We start from the raw sequence: 26,033 nt of genomic DNA on the forward strand, positions 1-26,033 counted from the left end.
CACAACATCCAGACAAAAGAGCAACAAAGAGTTCTAAAGCAATCTCAGATGAGGTTATGAGGAGCAAACCAATAACGTTCCACAGCATTCTATTTCATTTCAGTACAACACAATTTCTCTGTCTGTCTGTTGATATACAGAGAGGTGCCTTAAAACCCCATCATGTGCTTAAAGGACACCTGGAACTTTCTACTGTCTATTTGGATTAATAAACAAATTGTTATTACGGTTGTGATATTCATGGACTTTTTTGGCACATGGATCCTGTCTGGGTTTTGAACGCCATGTAGACAGCAAGGCCAAAAAATCTTGGTGATTATATTCTGTCATGGACGGGATGATAGATTATCTAGTATCCCTCATCACCAATCTCTCTCTCTCTCTCTCGCTCTGTGTCTATTTCAGGGTCCAGTTTTGGGCTAATATCCTTTCAGTGCAACTACGCGAGACTACCACAAGATACTCTGGAGCTAACATTCTACAAAAGGTAAAATATGTGGCTTTTTGTTAGACAAACTACAATCACAATTTGCACATAGTCTTTTCACCGAAAGATGAACCACTCATTATTTCCCATTTCCATCTGAGATGCTCCATAGCGTTACACTGATGACCATCCGCCCCATTCGTTCCTTGTCTCACCACGTGTCTTAACCTCCTGTGGCGCCCCATATTCTCCTCTATCACCACCTGCTACCTGTAATCTCATTATGTCCACCAAGTCAGTGAGTGTGATGTTGGTGCCAGAGCCAGGTGTTCACACTCTATCTAAAGGGCTTCCTCACCCCTTAGGTTGCATTGGTCAGATCAGGTCAGGGAGAGACTTGGCACAGCTAGTGGCCCCGGGCAGCAGACAGAGACACACAGGCCACAGGGCAGCTAGGCTACTAACAGGATCAGGAACACTTTACCATAATGATCCTCAGGATGTTATGTCCTGTACTTGTTTCATATAGTAATGTTCCAATCCTGTTTTAAGAATGTTTGTTTGTTTTCTTTGTCTCTACACTAATTATTCCATTACTATGACTACTATTTAATGGTATGCTGATGTAGTCTATGTTACATGTCTACCTCCATATCTGATATAATGATGACCATTGTGGAGTCATCCCACTGGGAAACAACTGGTTGAATCAACGTTGTTTCCACGCCCAAAAATCTATGTGATGACATTGAATCAACGTGGGAAATTAATTGGATTTGCAAAAAGTAATCAACGTAAGGGTATTTTCTATTTTTTCCACCCAACTTTTAACCTAAATCCAATATCCTTGTGACATATTTTGTTGATTTCACATTGAATTCACATTAGTTGACAACTCAACCAAATCTAAATCAAAACTAAACGTTGAACTGAAGTCTGTGCCCAGTGTAATTGTGCCTGTGAATTGCCTGAGTAAAAACACCGGTATCCAGCATGGTTGAACTCTCTCCCCACCAGAGCTATTCACACAAGACTGCTCTATTAACCTCAGTATACACCGTAGGAAGCCTTCAGCCTTCAGTATATGGGTTGCTTGGATTAATTGGGATTAGTGAGTGACTTAATCGAGTAATTAAGACTTAAAATTAAACTAAATCCAGAGGTCTCCGCTGGCTTTGTTTGGACTCCCGCCCTCTACTTATTTACAGGTACCTCAAATGGCTTGAACTAATGGCTCACACTTAACTTATCTCGATCAATCAGTTCTAAGAGAAAAAAATGATACATGTAGTTTGACAATAAAACATTAGCTTTATTTTATTTCCTGTACAAAAATGGAAAGCAGATGATCGAAGGTATTGTATTAATCATAGTAGAAGGCGTTGTTGAATATCCCCTCCCATGCTCTTTACAGAAACTCAAAGATGTGGAGTCCATTATTAAGATAGTGGACATCGATGGGAGAGATCAAGTGAGGGACTTTGCAGAGGACATGGAGAGAATGCTGGGGTCCAAGATGAAGTCAGTTAAGGTGAGTACAGAGGTTAGAGGTCAGAGGTCTCTCTCAGGCCAAGTGTTTTTTTCTTCTTACTTTTAACTAAGACAACCTAAAACACATTAGATTACCTTGCGGACCAGGTTTGGCCATCGGGCCGCCAGTTGATGTCGCCTGCTACAGCATACTATCTTTGAGTTACCATCCACAGAACTGTTACCGTGTGTGTTGTGGTTAGGCTGGCGATTTAAGAAACGTCTTTAAATAAATATCTTTATTTTCTCCTTAGAGGTTGGCTGAGTCTGCGGAGGATGCAGATTTGTACCACGACTTCAACAAAACGCTAGAGGTTTGTCATTCTATCTGTCTGTGGGAATATGAGATCTCAGATTTATAAAAGTACTGCTATTATGATTATCACAAACCTTTGCCACAGTACCACAATAGAGAAAATGAAATGCCTAACTATCATGCACATTTTGATGACCACAAAAACACACTATACCATGAGCAGAAGCCTTTTTCAGATAAAATATAGGCTGTACACTTCTAATGTTACTCGACTTACAACAATTCTCCAATGATAGTTTATGAATCTAACTTTTCCACCGTTCCACTGCTGGCCTTCTCCAGTTTGACTACTATAACTCCATGCTGGTGAACACAGCAGATGAAGATGGTAACTTCGTAGAGCTGGGTGGTGAGTTTCCTCTGGAGAAGAATGAGCATTTCAACAACCTGCCAGTCAACACAATGCAGAGTGACGTACAGGTTCCAACCAACGTCTACAACAAAGGTGTGTGTGATGAAGTTCAAACAATAATTGTTTTCAGGCCCTTGGGTCCAGATCCTAACTTATCTATGCATGAAATACAGATTTTGAATTCAATGAGAGATTAGCATGAAAATTGGGTTAGGTGTGGCTTAGTCATCCTTTAAAGTGAAACAGGTGACAGTTACTATATGTGATGTCACACTTTCCATCCCATTAATTTGCTGCTCTCTCTTTCTCCTCTGTGGAAAGATGCCTACATCCTCAATGGAATATATTGGTCGGAGGCTCTGAATGACATGTTCATGAACAACTTCCAGAAAGACCCCACCCTCACCTGGCAGTACTTTGGCAGCTCCTCAGGATTCTTCAGAATCTACCCTGGTAAAAGACCTGAGGAAACTGGTGGGATGAGCTATAGAAGGACAGGCTCATTGTATTGGCTGGAATGGAATAATTGGAATGGTATCAAACACATCAAACATATGAAAGCCACGTTTGACTCCGTTCCATTCATTCCATTCCAGGCATTACAATGAGCCTGTCCTCCTATAGCTCCTTCCACCAGCCTCCACTGTAAAGGGTGGCGGGTAGCCTAGGTGGTTAGAGCATTGGGCCAGTAACCGAAAGGTTGCTAGATCGAATCCCTGAGCTGACAAGGTAAAAATCTGTTGTTCTGCCCCTGAACAAGTCAGTTAACCAACTGTTCCTAGGCTGTCATTGTAAATAAGAATTTGTTTTTAACTGACATGCCTAGATATAAATAAAAGGACTAAGCAAAGAACTATCATGTTTGGAGCCCTCAGTCAGCTCCATACAACTGATAGCAGCACAGAATAGTGTATTGAAAAGTTTGGTTAATAAGGGATAATCAACGATGGGCTATGCCTTCTCTGGAAGATAATGCATGATGTGGAACGTGTGTTCCACGATTCCTTAGCGTTGTGGAACTAACCTTTCACGGAGTTGCGTCATTTTCCAGAGAATACATAGAGCCCTGAGTTGATTATTCCTTTCATACTATGGCTATAAATGAACATATTTGCCGCTAGAAATGTATTAATTTGCCAGTAGAAATGTGACAAGTTTACTAGCTAGCTAGATAGCTACAGTAGTTACTATGATAACCAAGAAAACAGACTTGCTAGCTTAGCTAACCAAACCATCATCCTAGCTTGCGATTTTGAAAATCTAATTCAACAATACCAATAATGTTTTCATTTCGGGTTTTGCTTTCAAAAGCAGGACAAACATAGAACATGTAAGAATGAACTTCATAGTCATTCAATTACACCATGCGTTATAGGGAAATAATGCACGCTCTAGAATGCCCTTCAAGCCAATCAAAAATGAGTATTCAACAGTGCTATGGTATAATAGTGTATAAATCCAGAGTATAGCGTAACAGAAAATATAGCAAAGCAAAACAAAAAGCATACTATCAAAAAGAAACCATAGAATACCATCTGTTTTACGATGTCAACTGTATTTGTTTTTACCCCCAATTGGTAGTTACAGTCTTGTCCCATCACTGCAACTCCCGTACGGACTCGGGAGAGGCGAAGGTCGAGAGCCGTGCATCCTCCAAAACATTACCCTGCCAAGCCGCACTGCTTCTTGACACACTGTTCGCTTAACCCAGGAAGCCAGCCGCACCAATGTGTTGGAGGAAACACCATACAACTGGAAACCATGCCAGCATGCATGCGCCCGGCCTGCCACAGGAGTTGCTAGAGCGCGATGGGACAAGGACATCCCAGCCGGTCAAACCCTACCCTAACGACGCTGGGACAACTGTGCACCACCTCATGGGTCTCCCGGTCGCAGCCGGCTGCAACACAGCCTGGGATCGAACCCGGGTCTGTAGTGACGCCTCATGCAGTGCTTTAGAACGCTATGCCACTCGGGAGGCTGTAAGATGTCGACTTCAATATAATGTTGTAGGATTTTAATGGATGCCATGATGTTTACTCACTGTAGAGATGGTGTGACTATTTTTTATACAGGTATCAAATGGACTCCAGATTCGAATGGTGTGGCTGCGTTTGACTGCAGGAACCGTAACTGGTAAGCTATTAGTAAATCTACTAGTAGCCTCTGGGTGGCATCGACCTTGACCAGAGTAAGACACTTCCTGGTATCATGATAAGGGGAGGAGCTAGACACTAAGACATCAATCAATCAAATTTATTTATATCATATTATTTATATTATTTACATCAGCTGATGTCACAAAGTGCTGTACAGAAACCCAGCCTAAAACCCCAAACAACAAGCAATGCATGTGTAGAAGCATGGTGGCTAGGAAAACTCCCTAGAAAGGCTAGAACCTAGGAAGCAACCTAGAAAGGAACCAGGCTATGAGGGGTGGCCAGTCCTCTTCTGGCTGTGCCGGGTGGAGATTATAACAGAACACGGCCAAGATGTTCAAATGTTCATAGATGACCAGCAGGCTCAGATAATAATAATCACAGTGGTTGTAGAGGGTGCAACAGGTCAGCACCTCAGGAGTAGATGTCAGTTGGCTTTTCATAGCCGATCATTCAGAGTATCTCTACCGCTCCTGCTGTCTCTAGAGAGTCATTAGTCCAGGTATTCCTGAGAGAGAGAGATTAAAGTCATGTGACCTCATATACCTTAAGACTGTATAGGCTTATGTGACATCTATACGCAAGCTTTTATCTATTTTAGTGGTGTCATTTATTTACTTTTTGGCTTTTTAAATTGAACAAAACATCACTACAGCATTCACCCTACTTTACTTTACTTAGCCAGTGGTAAGAGAGTGTGTAGTGCCATGGATATGTTGCTCTAATGTGGTAGGTCCTAGGACTTGGCCATGTATTGCACCCACACGACACTTGAGCTGGCAGTTTAAGGAATGGGATGGAAACTGTGATTATCAACCCTGCTCCAACAACAAGTACCATGATATAATTACTGACAACTGAGAGTCAGGACCTTGATTTACCGTCGTATGCAGTCCAGTATGAGTCTCCAATCACTGCTGTTAGGCGGTGGGGTCTCCCTAGGCCCGAGGGAGGATATCCTCTTAACTGGCCAATCAGTAGCATTTCCAGCTTCCAGGTATTCAACAGGCCATGTTGATGAGCTTTACGGTAGTATATGGATGCCCTACCTATCTCTCCACTCAGGTAGAGAGTATCCTGGGACCTGGGCTGCCCCTGACTTTCAGATTAGTGGCAAGGATAGCACCCAAGGCTCTGAACACAGCAACACAGCAACACAGAAAGACACAGACAGGCCAGGCCAGGACAGTCTGATCTGATCCCCTAGAAATACTTTAAGCTGCTCCTTAAGTGGTTACAACAGCTCAATACCCAGGTCAGTGGGGTTCACATGGATGCCATATGTCCCTATTTATAAACATGTAGATACAAAAAATACCAAAAAGGTGTGTGTGTGTGTGTGCATTTACATTTGTCATGTTTTGAAACTAAGTTGATAGGGAGGGACACTGTGGTTGGGATGTTATACAGTGCCGTATGCTGTAGGCCTACACCGCTTTTTTAATTGAATGTGGATCGTTATGTCAAGGGGTTGAGAATTATATGGGGAACGTTTTTTCATGAAGCAGCATGAGAAAGTGAGAGAACCGTTGACTGGGGCCTCCATCCTATGGTCCTGCGGTGCACCGTGCTCTACCCTGGACCACACAAGCCTCAAGTACAGTAGAGGTAGAGAATCCTCACATAGTATGGTAACACTATGGTGTAACCCCATCTCTCTCTCCCCCTGTCCCTCAGGTATATCCAGGCTGCCACCTCACCAAAGGACATTATTATCGTGGTGGACATCAGTGGCAGTATGAAGGGTCTGAAGATGACCATCGCCAAGCACACCATCAACACCATCCTGGACACACTGGGGGAGAACGACTTTGTCAACGTCATCGCTGTGAGTCAACCCTCCTCCTGCCACTAAGCACCAATGGAACAACACATCTCAAACATAGGGTTTTGTGATTCCCATGTGTTGAAATGTGGTGTTCAGTTGGTGTTCAGTTGACTAAGCCATCCCCATTACATTATCACACCTTCACACATTACCTGTTACACCACTACACTGTTACATCACAACAGTGTTACACTGTTGACAGGACTACAGCCCTGCCATGTCTTTTCTCCCCACAGTACACTGACTACGTGCGCTACGTAGAGCCATGCTTCAAAGGCACCCTGGTGCAGGCTGACTTGGACAACCGCGAGGTAAGTCCATTATCTTCTTCAGGTAATCTGTGACCACTAAGCCACAGAGCTCTTACCTCTCAGCAGGGCTCTAGCAACTCAAAGTGTTCTGTTATGACATTACACCCCTGTGGAGGTGGAGCGTGAAGGGCCACCTTGGCTGTCAGTCATGCTGCTAAGCTAAGTGTGGAGAAGTTGGCTCCACCTGTTGGCCTAGTTCCTACTTCATGCATTGGCCCAGTGTGGATCAGAGAGCAGGCCAGGTCAGCCGTCATTCACAACCATCAGCCTACTGTGGAGAGGGACTGTAATGGAGTGTGACTGACAGGGATGGAATCATTTTTAAAATATGTATACTATAATATGTAGAACACAAATGTATTTATTTGATATTTTTACCTTTATTTAACTAGGCAAGTCAGTTAAGAACACATTCTTATTTTCAATGACGGCGTAGGAATAATGGGTTAACTGTCTTGTTCAGGGGCAGAATGACAGATTTTTACCTTGTCAGCTCGGGGATTTGATCTTGCAACCTTTCGGTTACTAGTCCAACACTCTAACCACTAGGCTACCTTCCGCCCCAATATAGAAATGTAATGTATGCATAAAATGTATTGATAAGTCAATATGATTTAGCTCACAAAATGTGTACGTAGACTACATGTATGTTTGTCAGGCAGTGCAATGTGTGAGAGATAACATCCTGAAAACCAGGGCTTGTCAGGCAGTGCAATGTGCGAGAGATAACATCCTGAAAACCAGGGCTTGTCAGGCAGTGCAATGTGCGAGAGATAACATCCTGAAAACCAGGGCTTGTCAGGCAGTGCAATGTGTGAGAGATAACATCCTGAAAACCAGGGCTTGTCAGGCAGTGCAATGTGTGAGAGATAACATCCTGAAAACCAGGGCTTGTCAGGCAGTGCAATGTGCGAGAGATAACATCCTGAAAACCAGGGCTTGTCAGGCAGTGCAATGTGTGAGAGATAACATCCTGAAAACTAGGGCTTGTCAGGCAGTGCAATGTGTGAGAGATAACATCCTGAAAACCAGGGCTTGTCTGGCAGTGCAATGTGCGAGAGATAACATCCTGAAAACCAGGGCTTGGGACCTTATAATTTTCCAATAATTTCATTCTGAAAAATAATCATTGTTTAGTTTGTTACGTTCCACTGTTCCAAACAAGGAAAATAAAGTTCTGAACCGGTTCGATACCAAAAAGAACGAACGGTTTATGTCATTCCTTTCTGTTCCTTTTCAAACCTCAAAATTCTAAATTAATTGACCAATCAGGGCGGATAGAGCAGCTTGCTATGGGGCGGGCAAGCTATTTACATGCGTTAGACAGACAAGTGTAAGGCGCAAGGTGCGATAAAAAATGTGCGGGTGTGGAGAGAGTGAGAGAGGGTGGAGGAGGAGGCTTGGCTTGAAACGCTGGGCATCTTGTTGTTATGACCTGCCTTGTCTGAATTAGGCCCACATAATTATACCCACAGAGGAGCGGCTTCTATGAAGGAACTTTGAATGTCTTTGAACTTCAGACAGTGAAATGTGATAACTGTAGTATCCTTAACTACACTCTTAGAAAAAAATATGCTCTCTTGTCCCCATAGGAGAACCCTTTGAATAACACTTTTTGGTTCCAGGTAGAACCCTTTTGGTTCCAGGTTTAACAATTTTGGGTTCCAAGTAGAACCCTTTCCACAGAGGGTTCTACATGGAACCCAAAAGGGTTTTACCTGGAACCAAAAAGGGTTAACCTATGGCAACAACTGAAGAACCCTTTTGGAATCCTTTTTTCTAGCATTGAAAAAAAAGTTCTCCCTAATTTCTGAATCACGCTTGTAACTTCAGTAGCTACAGTAGACTATGCTTCGGGGGGAGGGGCAGATACCTTACACATGCACACACACTGGCAAAGATTTTCAGCTGGCAGGCAGACACTGGAATAGGTTTCTGAGTGAGGGCTTTGCATTCACGCTTTGTTGCATTTTTTGTGCGAATGGAAAAAAATGCCCAAAACATAAATTCATGTTATTAACTGGTTTCCATGCTTTTAAAATAACGGTTTTGTTCTGGAACAGTATAGATTACTTTTGTTCTGATTCTGTTCCTCAAAAATGTTCAACATTTTCTGGTTTTCGGTTCTGTTCCTTGAACCGGTTCCAACCCCTGCTGAAAAGTGATGTTAAATCAGTCAATCAATCACTCTGTCCATATACTGTACCATAGCAGTAATCAGTCAACTAAGTGATGGCTGGGTAGGCAGACTGACTGACTGACAGGCAGGTAAGTGGGCAGTTAGGTAGACAGACAGACAGACAGACAGACAGACAGGGAGGGAGGGAGGCAAGCATACTGGCCGGTAAACTTTGCGCTGGGTGATTTATGAGCAGAGCTACTAATGTTTTCCTGTTTGGTTTTATCCACCTGGCATCTGCTCCTACAGTATATCCTACAACCAGATCCTCTCGCAAACATTCTGTATGCCTCTGGCACCAAGATGGGTATAACCCCAGGAATGAGGTTCACACTCTGGTTACCCTTAGAACCTAGAGTACTCTCTTTGTTAAGGTAATTCATGCCTGTGTAGTTGCCAGGTGTGTTAAGTAAACAAACTTGGAACATTACACACTTTTTTGCATTATAGTTTTCAATCAATCAAATACCATTGGAATAGTGTGTTAAATACAATTGTCACAAATAGCTTTATAGCCAGCAACCAGAGACTGCAACCAGGTCAGAGGGGCCATGAAAATCTCTCTTGGTATCCAGTCAACTGGACTGGTGTATTTGACCTTACACTGTCATGTCCTGTGCTAGGCTGTGCTGTGCTGCATTTTTGTAATTAAAACATATATATAATAACTTTATTTAACCAGGTAGGCCAGTTGAGAACAAGTTCTCATTTACAACTGCGACCTGGCCAAGATAAAGCAAAGCAGTGCGACAAAAACAACAACACAGAGTTACACATAAACAAACGTAAAGTCAATAGCACAATAAAAAAATCTATGTACAGTGTGTGCAAATGTAGAAGAATAGGGAGGTAAGGCAATAAATAGACCATAGAGGCAAAATAATTACAATTTAGTATTAACACTGGAGTGATAGATGTGCAGATGATGATGTGCAAGTAGAGATACTGGGGTGCAAAAGAGCAAGAGTGTGATCACATTGTTTTCTCACCGTAAAAGGTGCTGACCTCTCCCTCAATTCAATTACATTTTCAATTGAAGGGTTTATTGCCATGGGAAACATATGTTTACATTGCTAAAGCAAGTGAAATAGATAACAAACAAAAGTTAAATAAACAATACAAAAATTTACAGTAAACATTACACTCACAAAAGTTCCAAAAGAATAAAGACATATCAAATGTCATATTAGGTGCAAATAGTTAAAGTACAAAAGGGAAAATAAATGAACATAAATATGGGTTGTATTTACAATGGTGTTTGTTCTTCACTGGTTGCCCTTTTCCCCTCTCTCTCTCTCTCTCTCTCTCTCTCTCTCTCTCTCTCTCTCTCTCTCTCTAGCATTTTAAGGTGCTAGTGGATGAGCTTCATGTGAAGGGAGAGGGAAAAGTTGCAAAGGCCATGAAAGAATCCTTCAAAATCCTGAACGAGGTTTGCTTCCAACACACACACACACACACACCACACACACACACACACACACACACACACCCTCACATACATACGTATACTTCCACACACTTGCTGTTGGCCCAGTCTCAGTTCTTCACTGTGTGGTGCTTCCTCCCAGGCTGCGACCAAGGGCCAGGGCAGCCTGTGTAACCAGGCCATCATGCTGATCACAGATGGAGCCATGGAGGACTTCAAAGACGTGTTTGAAGAGTTTAACTGGCCTGATCGCAGGGTACTGTAGGGCAAAACTACTATTTACTCTATATGAATAACTACACACCCACTTGACCTACAGTAATACCTATTTACGGTACATTAAAATAAAATGTAATAACATTTAATTGGTCGCATACACATATTTAGCAGATGTTATAGCCGGTGCAGCGAAATGCTTGTGTTCCTCGCTCCAACAGTGCAGTAATATCTAACAATACACGTAAATTCTTCTGTTATTCTATTTTCTATTTCCCTACTTCCCCTGAACAGCAAGGTATTTTGATGACATCACTTTAACAGCCATATCAGTTTAATATGTTCAGTATTTACTTAATGAACTGACTGAATTGAATATCAGTGTCCTATACTGTCTCTTTCAGGTGCGCCTCTTCACTTACCTTATTGGCAGAGAGATGACCTTTGCAGACAACACCAAGTGGATCGCCTGCAACAACAAGGGTTACTACACACACATCTCCACTCTGGCTGACGTGCAGGAGAATGTCATGGAGTACCTTCACGTCCTGAGCCGACCAATGGTCATCAATCACAATCATGACATCATCTGGACCGAGGCTTACATGGACACTGTGGTGAGTACGGCAGCTATACTTACCCAGTGGGCTTTGCCTGTTAACTGCAGTACATTCTGCCTTTTCTTCCAGGATCCAAATCTGCACTTTCTTTGGCTTCAAAGGCAACGTGTTGTTGTTGCATTTAACCACGTTTGTCACCTCACACTGCCCTGTTTGAAAGTCAACTGTCTACTGTATTATCATGGTGTGCTGTCAGTTACATTAGTTCATTCATTCTGTGTGTCTGTGTAGTTTATGACTCCTCCCTGTATTTGTCTTCTGTCCTGCTACTGTGCTCATTCTCTCATCTCACCTCACCTCTATCACCGGACCTGACCCTCACTCACTCACACTGACAGCTACCCAATACGAAGGAGGTAAAAAGAGACTGTGGGAAATACATCTTGTCTGATAGGGAAGCCCTTTTAGTGTAGTCCTCTTCTGTTTAGGCCTTGTGGTAATAGTGAACGCAGTCTCCCAAGCTTTCGATTGGCTGTCACCAGTTGCAGTTGTATGGCACCCTCTAGCGTAACGAGTCTTAATTGCAGGTATTAGAATTAACAAGTAGGAGTAGTACCAGAACCAACAGCTTTTTGATTTGGTTTAGGATAAACAAAACGTTATTTCTGATGCATAAATATGTACTAATGCTGCAATTATTCCTCCAGCTCTTCGCCACAAAGGCTCAAAGTTTACTTCTCATGACCACGGTGGCAATGCCCGTCTTCAGCAAGAAGAAAGAGACGGTCAGTGGACTAAAAACCTATGTTAGATTTAAAGGTATATTAAACATAGGAATGGTGGTAATCAAAGTAATAACAGTTAGAAGTTGTAATTGTTGTAGTCCCTTTGAGGCACCAGACTATTCTTCCCCAATAGCCTGTTACAACTGTAGTAATCTAGAGCTATAAAAGGTATGTGAGGTACAGTACCAGTCAAACGTTTGGACACACCTACTCATTCAGGGTTTTTCTACATTGTAGAATAATAGTGAAGACATCAAAACTATGAAATAACACATATGGAATCATGTAGTAACCAAAAAAGTGTTAAACAAATCAAAATATAATTTATATTTCAGATTCTTCAAAATAGCCACAAATTTCCACCAGTCTAATGTCCATTTCTAGTGTTTCTTGGCCCAAGCAAGTCTCTTCTTCTTATTGGTGTCCTTTAGTAGTGCTTTCTTTGCAGAAATTCGACCATGAAGGCCTGATTCAGGTAGTCTCCTCTGAACAGTTGATGTTGAGATGTGTCTGTTACTTGAACTCTGTGAAGCATTTATTTGGGCTGCAATCTGAGGTGCAGTTAACTCTAATGAACTTAACCTCTGCAGCAGAGGTAACTCTGGGTCTTCCTTTCCTGTGGCGGTCCTCATGAGAGCCAGTTTCATCATAGCGCTTGATGGTTTTTGCGACTGCACTTGAAGAAACTTTCAAAGTTCTTGAAATGTTCCGCATTGACTGACCTTCATGTCTTAAAGTAATGATGGACTGTCGTTTCTCTTTGCTTATTTGAGCTGTTCTTGCCATAATATGGACTTGGTATTTTTACCAAATAGGGCTATCTTCTGTACACCACCCCTACCTTGTTACAACACAACTGAATGGCTCAAATGCATTAAGAAAGAAAGGAATTCCACAAATGAACTTTTAACAAGACACACCTGTTAATTGAATTTGTTCTTAACTGGCTTGCCTAGTTAAAGGTTAAATAAAAATAAAAATAGAATTTAATTGAAATGCATTCCTGGTGACTACCTCATGAAGCTGGTTGAGAGAATGCCAAGAGTGTGCAAAGCTGTCATCAAGGCAAAGGGTGACTACTTTGAAGAATCTCAAATTTAAAATATATTTTGATTTGTTGAACACTTTTTTGGTTACTACATGATTCCATATGTGTTATTTCATAGTTTTGATGTCTTCCCTATTATTCTACAATATATAAAATAGTAAAAATAAAGAAAAACCCTTGAATGAGTATGTATCCATACTTTTGACTGGTGTTGTATATTTGAACCTGCTCAAGCAGTTCACTGTGTGCACAATGCATCTGTACTGCAGTGACATGTTACTGTAGTTGTTGTGCCATTAGAAGTCTTATAAATCCTCCTCTCCCCTTCTCCTCCAGCTGAGCCATGGGATCCTGCTGGGGGTGGTGGGTTCTGACATCCCCCTGTTGGAGGTAATGAAGCTGGCTCCCAGATATAGGCTGGGTCCCCATGGTTACGCTTTCCTCATCACCAACAACGGGTACATCCTGGCACACCCTGACCTACGACCTCTGGTGAGTCCAACCGCTGTAGAGCTTACGCTTGCTTCCGACTATAGTCACTAGTAGGGTTGCGTTATTCCGGGAACTTTCAATAAATTCTGTGGTTTTCCCGAAATCCCAGTTGGTGGATTCCCGGAATCTGGAGGGAATAAGCAGGAATTCCGTAATCCTCCAACCAGGATTTATGGAAAACTAGGGAATTTATTGAAAGTTCCCAAAATGTTGCAACCCTCGTCACTACTAATACTACTACAGTCCCTGTTTCTAATACTATAGTTACGACTGCAGTCACCAGTACTACTACCGCAGTAAAAACTACCACTAATACTACTACTACTCTGACCTGGTTTCACATCCCATTTGAAATCTTTCATATACTTTTAGTGTTTGTTTTAGGCTGCCTGGACTATTCATTCAACTAATAAACAATAATTATCACACGTCTACACTGTTGCTTTATTTCCATTTTTATTTATAGAGTTAATAATATAGATTTGAGGTTGTAGAATTCTGAGACAAAAACATAAAATATTAAAACAGTGGAATAAGATCAATCACAACGAAAGACACTTCACTGAGCAGTGTAAGACGAGAGAAGCAACTCTGCAACATCCTAAAACATATAGGGATCAGACGCAATCACTTGAACACACACTTCAAACATGTAACCTTATTAGAAGCACATATAGGATGTTTGTCCCACAATATATCCAGTGGACTGTAGCACTCACCTGAACACTTATACCTGTAATAAGTTGAGGACAGTTGAGGACTTGTGAGGCATCTGTTTCTCAAACTAGACATTCTAATGTACTTGTCCTCTTGCTCAGTTGTGCACTGGGGCCTCCCACTCCTCTTTCTATTCTGGTTAGGGCCAGTTTGTGCTGTTCTTTGAAGGGAGTAGTACACAGCGTTGTACGATATCTTCAGTTTCTTGGCAATTTCTCGCATGGACTAGCCTGATGAGTTTCAAAAGAAAGTGCTTTGTTTCTGGCCATTTGGAGCCTGTAAACGAACCGACAAATGCTGATGCTCCAGATACTCAACTAGTCTAAAGAAGGCCAGTTTTATTGCTTCTTTAATCAGAACAACAGTTTTCAGCTGTGATAACATAATTGCAAAAGGGTTTTCTAATGATAAATTAGCCTTTTTAAAATGTTAAACTTGGATTAGTTAACACAACGTGTCATTGGAACACAGGAGTGATGGTTGCTGATAATGGGCCTCTGTACGCCTATGTAGATATTCCATTAAAATCATCCACTTCCAGCTACAATAGTCATTAACAACATTCACAATGTCTACACTGTATTTCATGTTATTTTAATGGAAAAAATGTGCTTTTCTTTCAATAACAAGGACATTTCTAAGTGACCCCAAACTTTTGAATGGTAGTGTATACACCCACAATTCTAGGCTTACAGAGCAGCTGTGCAGTGGCTCTGTTAAAGGTACTCTGTCACAGGTTGAGCTGGACTAGGTGATGATTACTACCAACAGTAGAACTCAGCACCCAGATTAGCCCCAAAGCAAGTCGCACATTCCTGGAAGTTATTATTCTCAGCTAGTGGATGTTGTGGCAAATAAGCACATATATCTCTATCGCTATGAGTGCCAGAGTCACCTAAGAATTTAAAAACACAATAGCCATAAAAACACAATATGCCTTCCACCAACCTCCAAAATCACAGTACATCAGAACAGAAGATAGTACAATAAAGGGAACGCTGAGTGTAGCAGATCAACAGATTGTTTAGTAAGGTGTAGGACAGCTGCCAGACGTTTAAGTCTCATCAATCCCATGTGAAGGTAGATAATGAAAAAATAATGAAAAGAATCAGACAGAAACATGTTTTCCCTGCAGCAATATGCCACAAATAACAGGCAGATAGATCAAGCTCCTATTGGACAGTCGTCATGTTGAGATGGTGTGAGATGTAGGAAGAGCATGCAATATTGTTGAGCTTAGGATGTTGGAGGGTGGTGCAAGGCACATTGTGTTTTTAAATTCTTCGTTCTTGTCAGTGACCACACTCAAACAGTCAGTGGCCACGCTCAAACAGTCCAAAGAGTCTAACCTAAAGACCATCTCAATGTTCAATTTGCAAATTTTGTGTGGGGTCACTGATTGGTTATTGAACAGAGCATGAATAATTTAAATGGTTAAAGAGTCTCAGATGACAGCCTCGTGCTCAACACCTAGAGCAGCACAGTGGAGGGTTGTATTCATTAGTGTACACCGTAGACAAAATGTTTTACAACAGATAATGAAAAAAAGCCTTTCTTATTGGGCAACTTCAGCTTGTCCCTCCCAGGCAACCATAAAATGTGATTCTGGGTGTTATTTTCTGTTTTATTTAACCTTTATTTTGACAGGGGGTCATGCTGAGACCAAGGTCTCTTTCACAGATGAGCCCTGTATACACATGAATACACATCAATTACACTTCAATATACACTATACACATCAATTGCACATCGATCACCACTTTATTTTAAGAATGTGAAATGTCAGAATAATAGTAGAGAGAATGATTTATTTCAGCATTTATTTCTTTCACCACATTCACTGTGGGTCAGAAGTGTACATACACTCAATTAGTATTTGGTAGCATTGCCTTTAAATAGTTTAACTTGGGTCAAACGTTTCAGGTAGCCTTCCACAAGCTTCCCACAATAAATTGGGTGAATTTTTGCCCATTCCTCCTGACAGAGCTGGTGTAACTGAGTCAGGTTTGTAGGCCTCCTTGCTCGCACACGCTTTTTTCAGTTCTGCCACAAATTTTCTATAGGATTGAGGTCAGGGCTTTGTGATGGCCACTCTAATACCTTGACTTTGATGTCCTTAAGCCATTTTGCTGCAACTTTGGAAGTATGCTTGGGGTCAATGTCCATTTGGAAGACCCATTTGTGAGCAAGCCTTAACTTCTTGACTGCTGTCTTGAGATTTTGCTTCAATATATATATGTAAATGTTCCTCCTCATGATGCCATCTATTTTGTGAAGTGCACCAGTCCCTCCTGCCACAAAGCACCCCCACAACATGATGCTGCCACCCCTGTGCTTCACAGTTGGGATGGTGTTCTTCGGCTTGCAAGCCTCCCCCTTTTTCCTTCAAACATAACGATGGACATTATGGCCAAACAGTACATTTTTTGTTTCATCAGACCAGAGGACATTTCTCCAAAAAGTACGATCTTTGTCCCCATGTGCTGTTGCAATCCGTAGTCTGGCTTTTTTATGCGGTTTTGGAGCAGTGGCTTCTTCCTTGCTGAGCGGCCTTTCAGGTTATGTCGATATAGGACTTGTTTTACGGTGGAAATAGATACTTTTGTACCTGTTTCCTCCAGCATCTTCACTAGGTCCTTTGCTGTTGTTCTGGGATTGATTTGCACTTTTCGCATCAAAGTACGTTCATCTCTAGGAGACCGAACGCGTCTCCTTCCTCAGCGGTATGACGGCTGTGTGGTCCCATGGTATTTATACTTGCGTACTATTGTTTGTGCAGATGAACGTGGTACCTTCAGGCGTTTGGAAATTGCTCCCATGGGTGAACCAGACTTGTGGAGGTCTACAATTTTTTCTGAGGTCTAGGCTGATTTCTTTTGATTTTCCCATGATGTCAAGCAAAGAGAACTGAGTTTGAAGGTAGGCCTTGAAATACATCCACAGGTATACCTCCAATTGACTCAAATGATGTCAATTAGCCTATCAGAAGCTTCTAAAGCCATTACATAATTTTCTGCAATTTTCCAGGCTGTTTAAAGGCACAGTCAACTTAGTGTATGTAATCTTCTGACCCACTGGAATTGTGATACAGTGAATTATAAGTGAAATAATCTGTCTGTAAACAATTGTTAGAAAAATTACTTGTGTCATGCACAAAGTAGATGTCCTAACCGACTTGCCAAAACTATAGTTTGTTAAAACTTCTTATGGCTGCAATCCCGTTAACGGGATGATATGACAACAGCCAGTGAAAGTCCTCAAACATACATGTATCTAATACCATTTTAAAGGTAATCTTGTTGTTAATCCCACCAAAGTGTCCGATTTCAAACAGGCTTTACAGCGAAAGCACCACAAACGTTTATGTTAGGTCACCGCAAAATCACAGACGAACACAGTCATTTTTCCAGCCAAAGACAAAAGACAGGAGTCACAAAAGCAGAAATAGAGATAGAATTAATCACTAACCTTTGATGATCTTCATCAGATGACACTCATAGGACTTCATGTTACACAATACATATATGTTTTGTTCGATTAAGTTCATATTTATATCCAAAAACCTCAGTTTACATTGGCGCCATGTTCAGAAATGCCTCCAAAATATCCGGAGAAATTGCAGAGAGCCACGTCAAATAACATAAATACTCATCATAAACTTTGATGAAAGATACATGTTTTACATAGAATTAAAGATAAACTTGTTCTTAATGCAACCGCTGTGTCAGATTTCAAAAAGCTTTACGGGCAAAAGCACAATATTCAATAATCTGAGAACAGGGTTCAGCCACAAAAGGTTACCTGCCAAATTGTGCAGTCAACAAAACTCATAAAAAGCATTATAAATCTTCACTTACCTTTGCTGATCTTCGTCGGAATGCACTCCCAAGACTCCCACTTCCACAAGAAATGTTTGTTTTGTTCGGTAATGTCCATCATTTATGTCCAAATAGATATTTTTGTTAGCGTGTTTGGTAAACAAATCCAAAGTCAGGAAGCGCGTTCACTAAAAGCAGACGAAATGTCAAAGTTCCGTAACAGTCAGTAGAAACATGTCAAACGATGTATTGAATCAATCTTTAGAATGTTTTTAACATAAATCTTCAGTAACGTTCCAACCGGAGAATTACATTGACTTCAGATGTGCGATGGAACAGAGCTCCCTCTCATGTGAACGCGCATGGTCAGAACATGGTCAGGTCATGATAGACCTTACTCAATCCCCTCTCATTTCCCCCCCCTTCACAGTAGAGGCATCAGACAAGGTTCTACAGACTGTTGACATCTAGTGGAAGCCGTATCCCACTGTGTATTCAATAGGGTCTTGGTTGAAAATCGACCAACCTCAGAATTCCCACTTCCTGTTTTGATTTTTTCTCAGGTTTTTGCCTGCCATATGAGTTCTGTTATACTCACAGACATCATTCAAACAGTATTAGAAACTTCAAAGTGTTTTCTAACCAATATGAATAATAATATGCATATATTAGCAACTGGGACTGAGGAGCAGGCAGTTTACTATGGGCACCTCTGTGCACCTTTCATCCAAGCTACTCAATACTTATTACTGCATTGTCGGAACTAGAAGCACAAGCATTTCGCTACACTCGCATTAACATCTGCTAACCATGTGTATGTGACAAATAAAATTTGATTTGATGATTTGATTTGATACTGCCCCTGCAGCCATAAGAAGTTTTAACAAGAAATTTGTGGAGTGGTTGAAAAACAAGTTTTAATGACGCCAACCTAAGTGTGTAAACTTCCGACTTCAACTCTACACATCAATATTCATATCAATATAAAAATCATAGAAAACAAACATGTTATGTGGTCAATAATAAGCCTACTTGTTCCTTTTGGAGCCAGTTGCCATGGAGATGGAGCCTTTGAAGTCAGGATACCATGTCATGGAGATGTCCATCAAACACAGTTGTCCTAAGTGATTGGCTCAGCCTAGAGAATAAACACATATTACAGACAGACAGACAGCAGACAGACAGACAGCTGAGGTTCTATATAAAACTTGTATCTGTCCTCTTCCTGATTCTTTTCACCCATGTCGTCTTCCTCATCTCCTCCTTTCCTGTCCCACAGTACAAAGAAGGCAAGACGCTGAAGCCCAAGCCTAACTACAACAGTGTTGATCTGGCTGAGGTGGAGTGGGAGGACACAGATGAGACAGTGAGTAGTATAATAGCAACAGTAATATTAATGCATAGATGAGATGGTGTAGTATATTAGTAATATTAATACATAGATGAGACAGTGAGTAGTATATTAGTAACAGTAATTTTAATGCATAGATGAGATAGTCGTAGTATTAATACATAGACGAGACAGTGGGTAGTATACAGCACTAGTAACAGTAATATTAATACATAGATGAGATAGTGAGTAGTATAGTAGTAGTATTAATACATAGATGAGACAGTGGGTAGTATACAGTAGTAGTAACAGTAATATTAATACATAGATGAGATAGTGAGTAGTAGTATTAATACATATATGAGACAGTGGGTTGTATACAGTAGTAGTAACAGTAATATTAATACATAGACGGGGTAGTATAGTATAAATATTAATACATAGATGAGACAGTGAGTTGTAGTATAGTAGTAGCATTAATACATATATGAGACAGTGGGTTGTATACAGTAGTAGTAACAGTAATATTAATACATAGATGAGGTAATATAGTATAAATATTAATACATAGATGAGACAGTGAGTTGTATAGTAGTAATATTAATACATAGGTCTTCTACAGCACTTTACAATGAACAACAACAAAAAAACGAGTAAGTGAGCCCGGATATAAAATCAGGAAGAACACTCAGAATACACATGTACAGTCAGGGGTGGACTTAGTGGTTTGACGGACGGTTTCAAAATGCTGTTGAGGGGCCCCCCCAAAATTGACATTTTCCAACAGATATTACCTGCTATGATTATTGCACATGTACTGTACATACCATATCACATAACCCACCGACAACACACTGAATGTCTTCAAAAGAGCTTGCCAGCTTGTAATCCGAAAAAAAATGTCCCCTTCTGGTTCGTTCAGCTATTCCTATGGGGGGAAAGAATGGGGGTTTTGGATAAAAGCCGAAAATAATGTCTGAGGTTAATACAGGCTTAGGAGATCTTATACATTTTGTTCTATGAGATAATATGTAATGGGTGCGTGTTGGTGGCTGGGAAGTCAGGTGCAGGAGAACGAACTTGGTAAAAACGGAGTTGTTTAATAAATGCTGATAAAACTCCAAAAAAACAAAATGTACAAAATAACAAAAGTGGGTACAAAACCCGTCGCACACCAACATAATACATGCACATCACATACATGCAAACAATCTCCGACAAGGACATGAGGGGAAACAGAGGGTTAAATACACAACATGTAATTGATGGGATTGGAACCAGGTGTGAAGGAAGACAAGACAAAACCAATGGAAAATTAAAAATGGATCCGTGATGTCTAGAAGGCCGGTGACGTTGACCGCCGAACACCGCCCGAACAAGGAGAGGGACCGACTTCGATGGAAGTCGTGACATAATATCAGTCAGTTAACATGACCTTTATTAATTATGAAGCCTTTATGTGCTTATTTTGATTACATAAATGCTTAAAAAATCAGAAAAAGTGATGTTAGCTGCTGAAGATTATCTCAGAACAAAACCTAGAAGATCTCCTAAGCCTTTGTTTATCGCAGACCTTATTGTCGCCGTTTATCCAAAAACCCTCCAAAAAAACCATTAATTTCCCCATAGGCTTTGTCCAACGAGCAATGGCAGAGTTATTGCCTACCAAAAGACGCCATTACTATTTCTCGCTGTACAGTATAACCCCTTTCTAGGTATGAATATATATTCATGTATGTTCTGGGCTCTAACAGTGCTGTTTGGGTAATTGTGCTGGTAAGGTAACTGAATACAAGGTCAACAGTGATTGTGTGCATTATTGTGTGTGTTTTTCCCAGCTAAGGACAGCCATGGTGAAAGGGGAGATGGGCACTCTGTCTTTAAACGTGAGAGCATCAGTGGACAAAGCGGTGAGTGGGACCTCGTGTGTGTGGGGGGATTAGATGTGGCTCAATGCCTTATGCCTAATGGAATATTAATAGTAGTCTCGTACACCCAACCCTAGGCGACAGCAGTGACTAGGTTCTGCTTTCAATGACGGACTCTTTTGGCAACTTCAATAAGTGAAGAAAAATTGTTCCGGGGCAGGTGCTCTTCAGACGGACAACTCTCATAACAAATCATGAGGCAGACATGACAGAACGTCGCAATTCGAAACGAGGCAGGCAAAATCTTGCAGTGATTTAAGTGAAGGTAGTTGATGCAAATTAGATACTTGCAAAATGCACTCATTAAAAATACCCTCCGTGATCTCCATCTTGCTAGCAATTATTTTGTAATCAAGCAATTATTTTGTATTCAAGCGGATAAGGTAGTGACTTAAGCAGTGTCGTAGTTCCTCTATGCCAAACTGATGTTCTGTTATGTACAGACGTGTTAAGCCGGAACATTTGAAAATTGTGGGAGTCAACTTGGAGGTCTAGAGACACTATATTGATTCTAACAACTGTCTCATAACACAATTCAAATTTTTTCCCTTCACAACAGAAAAGGCCTTTGTTCTTAACAAATGACTACTTCTACACAACCATCAATGACACCCCATTCAGGTAAGTGTGATGCTATGATGGCGAGTGTGGTATGTAGTCATAGGCCTGTTGGATTGAATGAAGTCAATGAACATCTCACTCACTCCTTTATTGTATGTATTTCCCTCTGCAGTTTTGGTATGGTTTTGACAAGGGGTCACGGACAGCTGATGTTCATGGGGACAGTCTCTGTGGAAGAGGGTAAGTCTCCCCACTCTACTGCTGCTGGCCACTCTCTCTGCCTCTCATCTGCCCTGCTCTACTTCTACTGGCCACTCTCTCTGCCTCTCATCTGCCCCGCTCTACTACTACTGGCCACTCTCTCTGCCACGCATCTGCCCTGGCCTACTGCTACTGGCCACTCTCTCTGCCTCTCATCTGCCCCGCTCTACTGCTACTGGCCACTCTCTCTGCCACGCATCTGCACTGCTCTACTGCTACTGGCCACTCTCTCTGCCACTCATCTGCCCCACTCTACTGCTACTGGCCACTCTCTCTGCCACTCATCTGCACCGCTCTACTGCTACTGGCCACTCTCTCTGCCTCTCATCTGCACCGCTCTACTGCTACTGGCCACTCTCTCTGCCACTCATCTGCACCGCTCTACTGCTACTGGCCACTCTCTCTGCCTCTCATCTGCACCGCTCTACTGCTACTGGCCACTCTCTCTGCCTCTCATCTGCACCGCTCTACTGCTACTGGCCACTCTCTCTGCCTCTCATCTGCACCGCTCTACTGCTACTGGCCACTCTCTCTGCCTCTCATCTGCACCGCTCTACTGCTACTGGCCACTCTCTCTGCCTCTCATCTGCACCGCTCTACTGCTACTGGCCACTCTCTCTGCCACTCATCTGCACCGCTCTACTGCTACTGGCCACTCTCTCTGCCTCTCATCTGCACCGCTCTACTGCTACTGGCCACTCTCTCTGCCTCTCATCTGCACCGCTCTACTGCTACTGGCCACTCTCTCTGCCTCTCATCTGCACCGCTCTACTGCTACTGGCCACTCTCTCTGCCTCTCATCTGCACCGCTCTACTGCTACTGGCCACTCTCTCTGCCTCTCATCTGCACCGCTCTACTGCTACTGGCCACTCTCTCTGCCACTCATTTACTGCAGAACAATCAGATTTATTTACTGGTTGCATCCAATCTCCACTCAGGCCTGCATGACCTGACGTCCCCTGATCTATCCATATCCAATGAGTGGTAAGCATGGATAAATACTAACGAATAAAGTATTGAATGTAATATTATAAATTATATATTATTGGACTGTAATCCTCTAAATAAATTTACTGAAATGTAACACTAAGTGACAGAGTGTTGGACTGTAATACTTTATTGGCCTTAAATGGCCCTTCATGGAGTGAAAACCCCATTGTCTTTCCGTTCAGGACGTATTGTGAGACAGACATTGATCCTCACCACCGCAAATACTCTCAGCTTCAGGCTGTCATTCGCTACCTGCAGGGGAAGGAGCCTGACCTGGAGTGTGAGTACTGTCTCTACAGCCTGCTCCATAGATAAATACTTATTCAACCCCAATGCCATTTATTCAAAGCCCAACCCCAACGCTGACCATAACCCTAACGCTGTTGTTACCCTAACGCTGATGTTACCCTAAACCTAACGCTGATGTTACCCTAACCCCAACGCTGATGTTACCCTAACCCCAACGCTGATGTTACCCTGACCCCAATGCTGATGTTACCCTAACCCCAACGCTGATGTTACCCTAACCCCAACGCTGATGTTACACTAACCCTACTGCTGATGTTACCCTAACCCTGACCCCAATGCTGATGTTACCCTAACCCTGACCCCAATGCTGATGTTACCCTAACCCTGACCCCAATGCTGATGTTACCCTAACCCTGACCCCAATGCTGATGTTACCCTAACCCTGACCCCAATGCTGATGTTACCCTAACCCTGACCCCAATGCTGATGTTACCCTAACCCTGACCCCAATGCTGATGTTACCCTAACCCTGACCCCAATGCTGATGTTACCCTAACCCTAACGCTGATGTTACCCTAACGCTGATGTTACCCTGACCCCAACGCTGATGTTACCCTAACCCCAACGCTGATGTTACCCTAACCCCAACGCTGATGTTACCCCAACGCTGATGTTACCCTAACGCTGATGTTACCCTGACCCCAACGCTGATGTTACCCCAACGCTGATGTTACCCCAACGCTGATGTTACCCTAACCCCAACGCTGATGTTACCCTAACCCCAACGCAGATGTTACCCTAACCCTAAACCTAACGCTGATGTTACCCTAAACCTAACACTGATGTTACCCTAACGCTGATGTTACCCTAACCCTAACACTGATGTTACACCAACGCAGATGTTACCCTAACCCCAACGCAGATGTTACCCTAAACCTAACACTGATGTTACCCTAACGCTGATGTTACCCTAACCCTAACACTGATGTTACACCAACGCAGATGTTACCCTAACCCCAACGCAGATGTTACCCTAACCCCAACGCAGATGTTACCCTAAACCTAACACTGATGTTACCCTAACGCTGATGTTACCCTAACCCTAACACTGATGTTACACCAACGCTGATGTTACCCTAACCCTAACACAGATGTTACCCTAACCCCAACGATGATGTTACCCTAACCCTAACACTGATGTTACACCAACGCTGATGTTACCCTAAACCTAACACTGATGTTACCCTAACGCTGATGTTACCCTAACCCTAACACTGATGTTACCCCAACGCAGATGTTACCCTAACCCCAACGCTGATGTGACCCTGACCCCAATGCTGATGTGACCCTGACCCTAACGCTGATGTTACCCAAACCCCAACGCTGATGTTACCCTAACCCCAACGCTGATGTTACCCTAACCCCAATGCTGATGTTACCCTAACCCCAACGCTGATGTTACCCTAACCCCAACGCTGATGTTACCCTAACCCCAACGCTGATGTTACCCTACCCCAACGCTGATGTTACCCTAACGCTGATGTTACCCTAACGCTGATGTTACCCTAACGCTGATGTTACCCCAACGCTGATGTTACCCTAACCCCAACGCAGATGTTACCCTAACCCTAAACCTAACGCTGATGTTACCCTAAACCTAACGCTGATGTTACCCTAACGCTGATGTTACCCCAACGCTGATGTTACCCTTACGCTGATGTTACCCTAACGCTGATGTTACCCCAACGCTGATGTTACCCTAACCCTAACACTGATGTTACCCCAATGCAGATGTTACCCTAACCCCAACGCTGATGTTACCCTAACCCCAACGATGATGTTACCCTACCCCAACGCTGATGTTACCCTAACCCCAACGATGATGTTACCCTACCCCAATGCTGATGTTACCCCAATGCTGATGTTACCCTGACCCTGACCCTAACGCTGATGTTACCCTAACCCCAATGCTGATGTTACCCTAACCCCAACGCTGATGTTACCCTAACCCCAACGCTGATGTTACCCTAACCCCAACGCTGATGTTACCCTAACCCCAACGCTGATGTTACCCTAACCCCAACGCTGATGTTACCCTAACCCCAAAGCTGATGTTACCCTGACCCTAACGCTGATGTTACCCCAATGCTGATGTTACCCTAACTCTGATTTTACCCTAACCCCAATGCTGATGTTACCCTAACCCCAATGCTGATGTTACCCTAACCCCAACGCTGATGTGACCCTGACCCCAACGCTGATGTTCCCCCAATGCTGATGTTTCCCTAACCCCAACGCTGATGTTACCCTAACCCCAACACTGATGTTACCCTAACCCCAACGCTGATGTTACCCTAACGCTGATGTTACCCTAACCCCTACGCTGATGTTACCCTAACCCCAACGCTGATGTTACCCTAACGCTGATGTTACCCTAACCCCGACGCTGATGTTACCCTAACGCTGATGTTACCCTAACCCCGACGCTGATGTTACCCTAACCCCGACGCTGATGTTACCCTAACCCCAACGCTGATGTTACCCTAACG

The 26,033-nt window shown here is 42.5% G+C and overlaps 1 protein-coding gene across 1 annotated transcript in view; it reads left to right on the top strand.

Moving 5' to 3' along the window:
• LOC120051824 (voltage-dependent calcium channel subunit alpha-2/delta-4-like) overlaps positions 1-26,033 on the top strand; it is a 71,706-nt gene that overhangs the window by 7,062 nt on the left and 38,611 nt on the right. The window contains exons 2-20 of the mRNA XM_038998707.1: positions 406-487; positions 1,842-1,958; positions 2,212-2,271; positions 2,556-2,718; positions 2,947-3,078; positions 4,701-4,761; positions 6,462-6,612; positions 6,849-6,923; positions 10,442-10,531; positions 10,671-10,784; positions 11,149-11,361; positions 12,012-12,089; positions 13,474-13,629; positions 19,444-19,530; positions 21,333-21,404; positions 21,982-22,043; positions 22,156-22,223; positions 23,184-23,229; positions 23,418-23,515. Of these exons, the coding sequence (XP_038854635.1) occupies positions 406-487; positions 1,842-1,958; positions 2,212-2,271; positions 2,556-2,718; positions 2,947-3,078; positions 4,701-4,761; positions 6,462-6,612; positions 6,849-6,923; positions 10,442-10,531; positions 10,671-10,784; positions 11,149-11,361; positions 12,012-12,089; positions 13,474-13,629; positions 19,444-19,530; positions 21,333-21,404; positions 21,982-22,043; positions 22,156-22,223; positions 23,184-23,229; positions 23,418-23,515 (1,925 nt within the window). The remainder of the gene's footprint in view (positions 1-405; positions 488-1,841; positions 1,959-2,211; positions 2,272-2,555; positions 2,719-2,946; positions 3,079-4,700; positions 4,762-6,461; positions 6,613-6,848; positions 6,924-10,441; positions 10,532-10,670; positions 10,785-11,148; positions 11,362-12,011; positions 12,090-13,473; positions 13,630-19,443; positions 19,531-21,332; positions 21,405-21,981; positions 22,044-22,155; positions 22,224-23,183; positions 23,230-23,417; positions 23,516-26,033) is intronic.

The sequence above is a fragment of the Salvelinus namaycush genome, chromosome 8 (genome assembly GCF_016432855.1).
Source record: "Salvelinus namaycush isolate Seneca chromosome 8, SaNama_1.0, whole genome shotgun sequence".
Taxonomy (NCBI): Eukaryota; Metazoa; Chordata; class Actinopteri; order Salmoniformes; family Salmonidae; genus Salvelinus; species Salvelinus namaycush.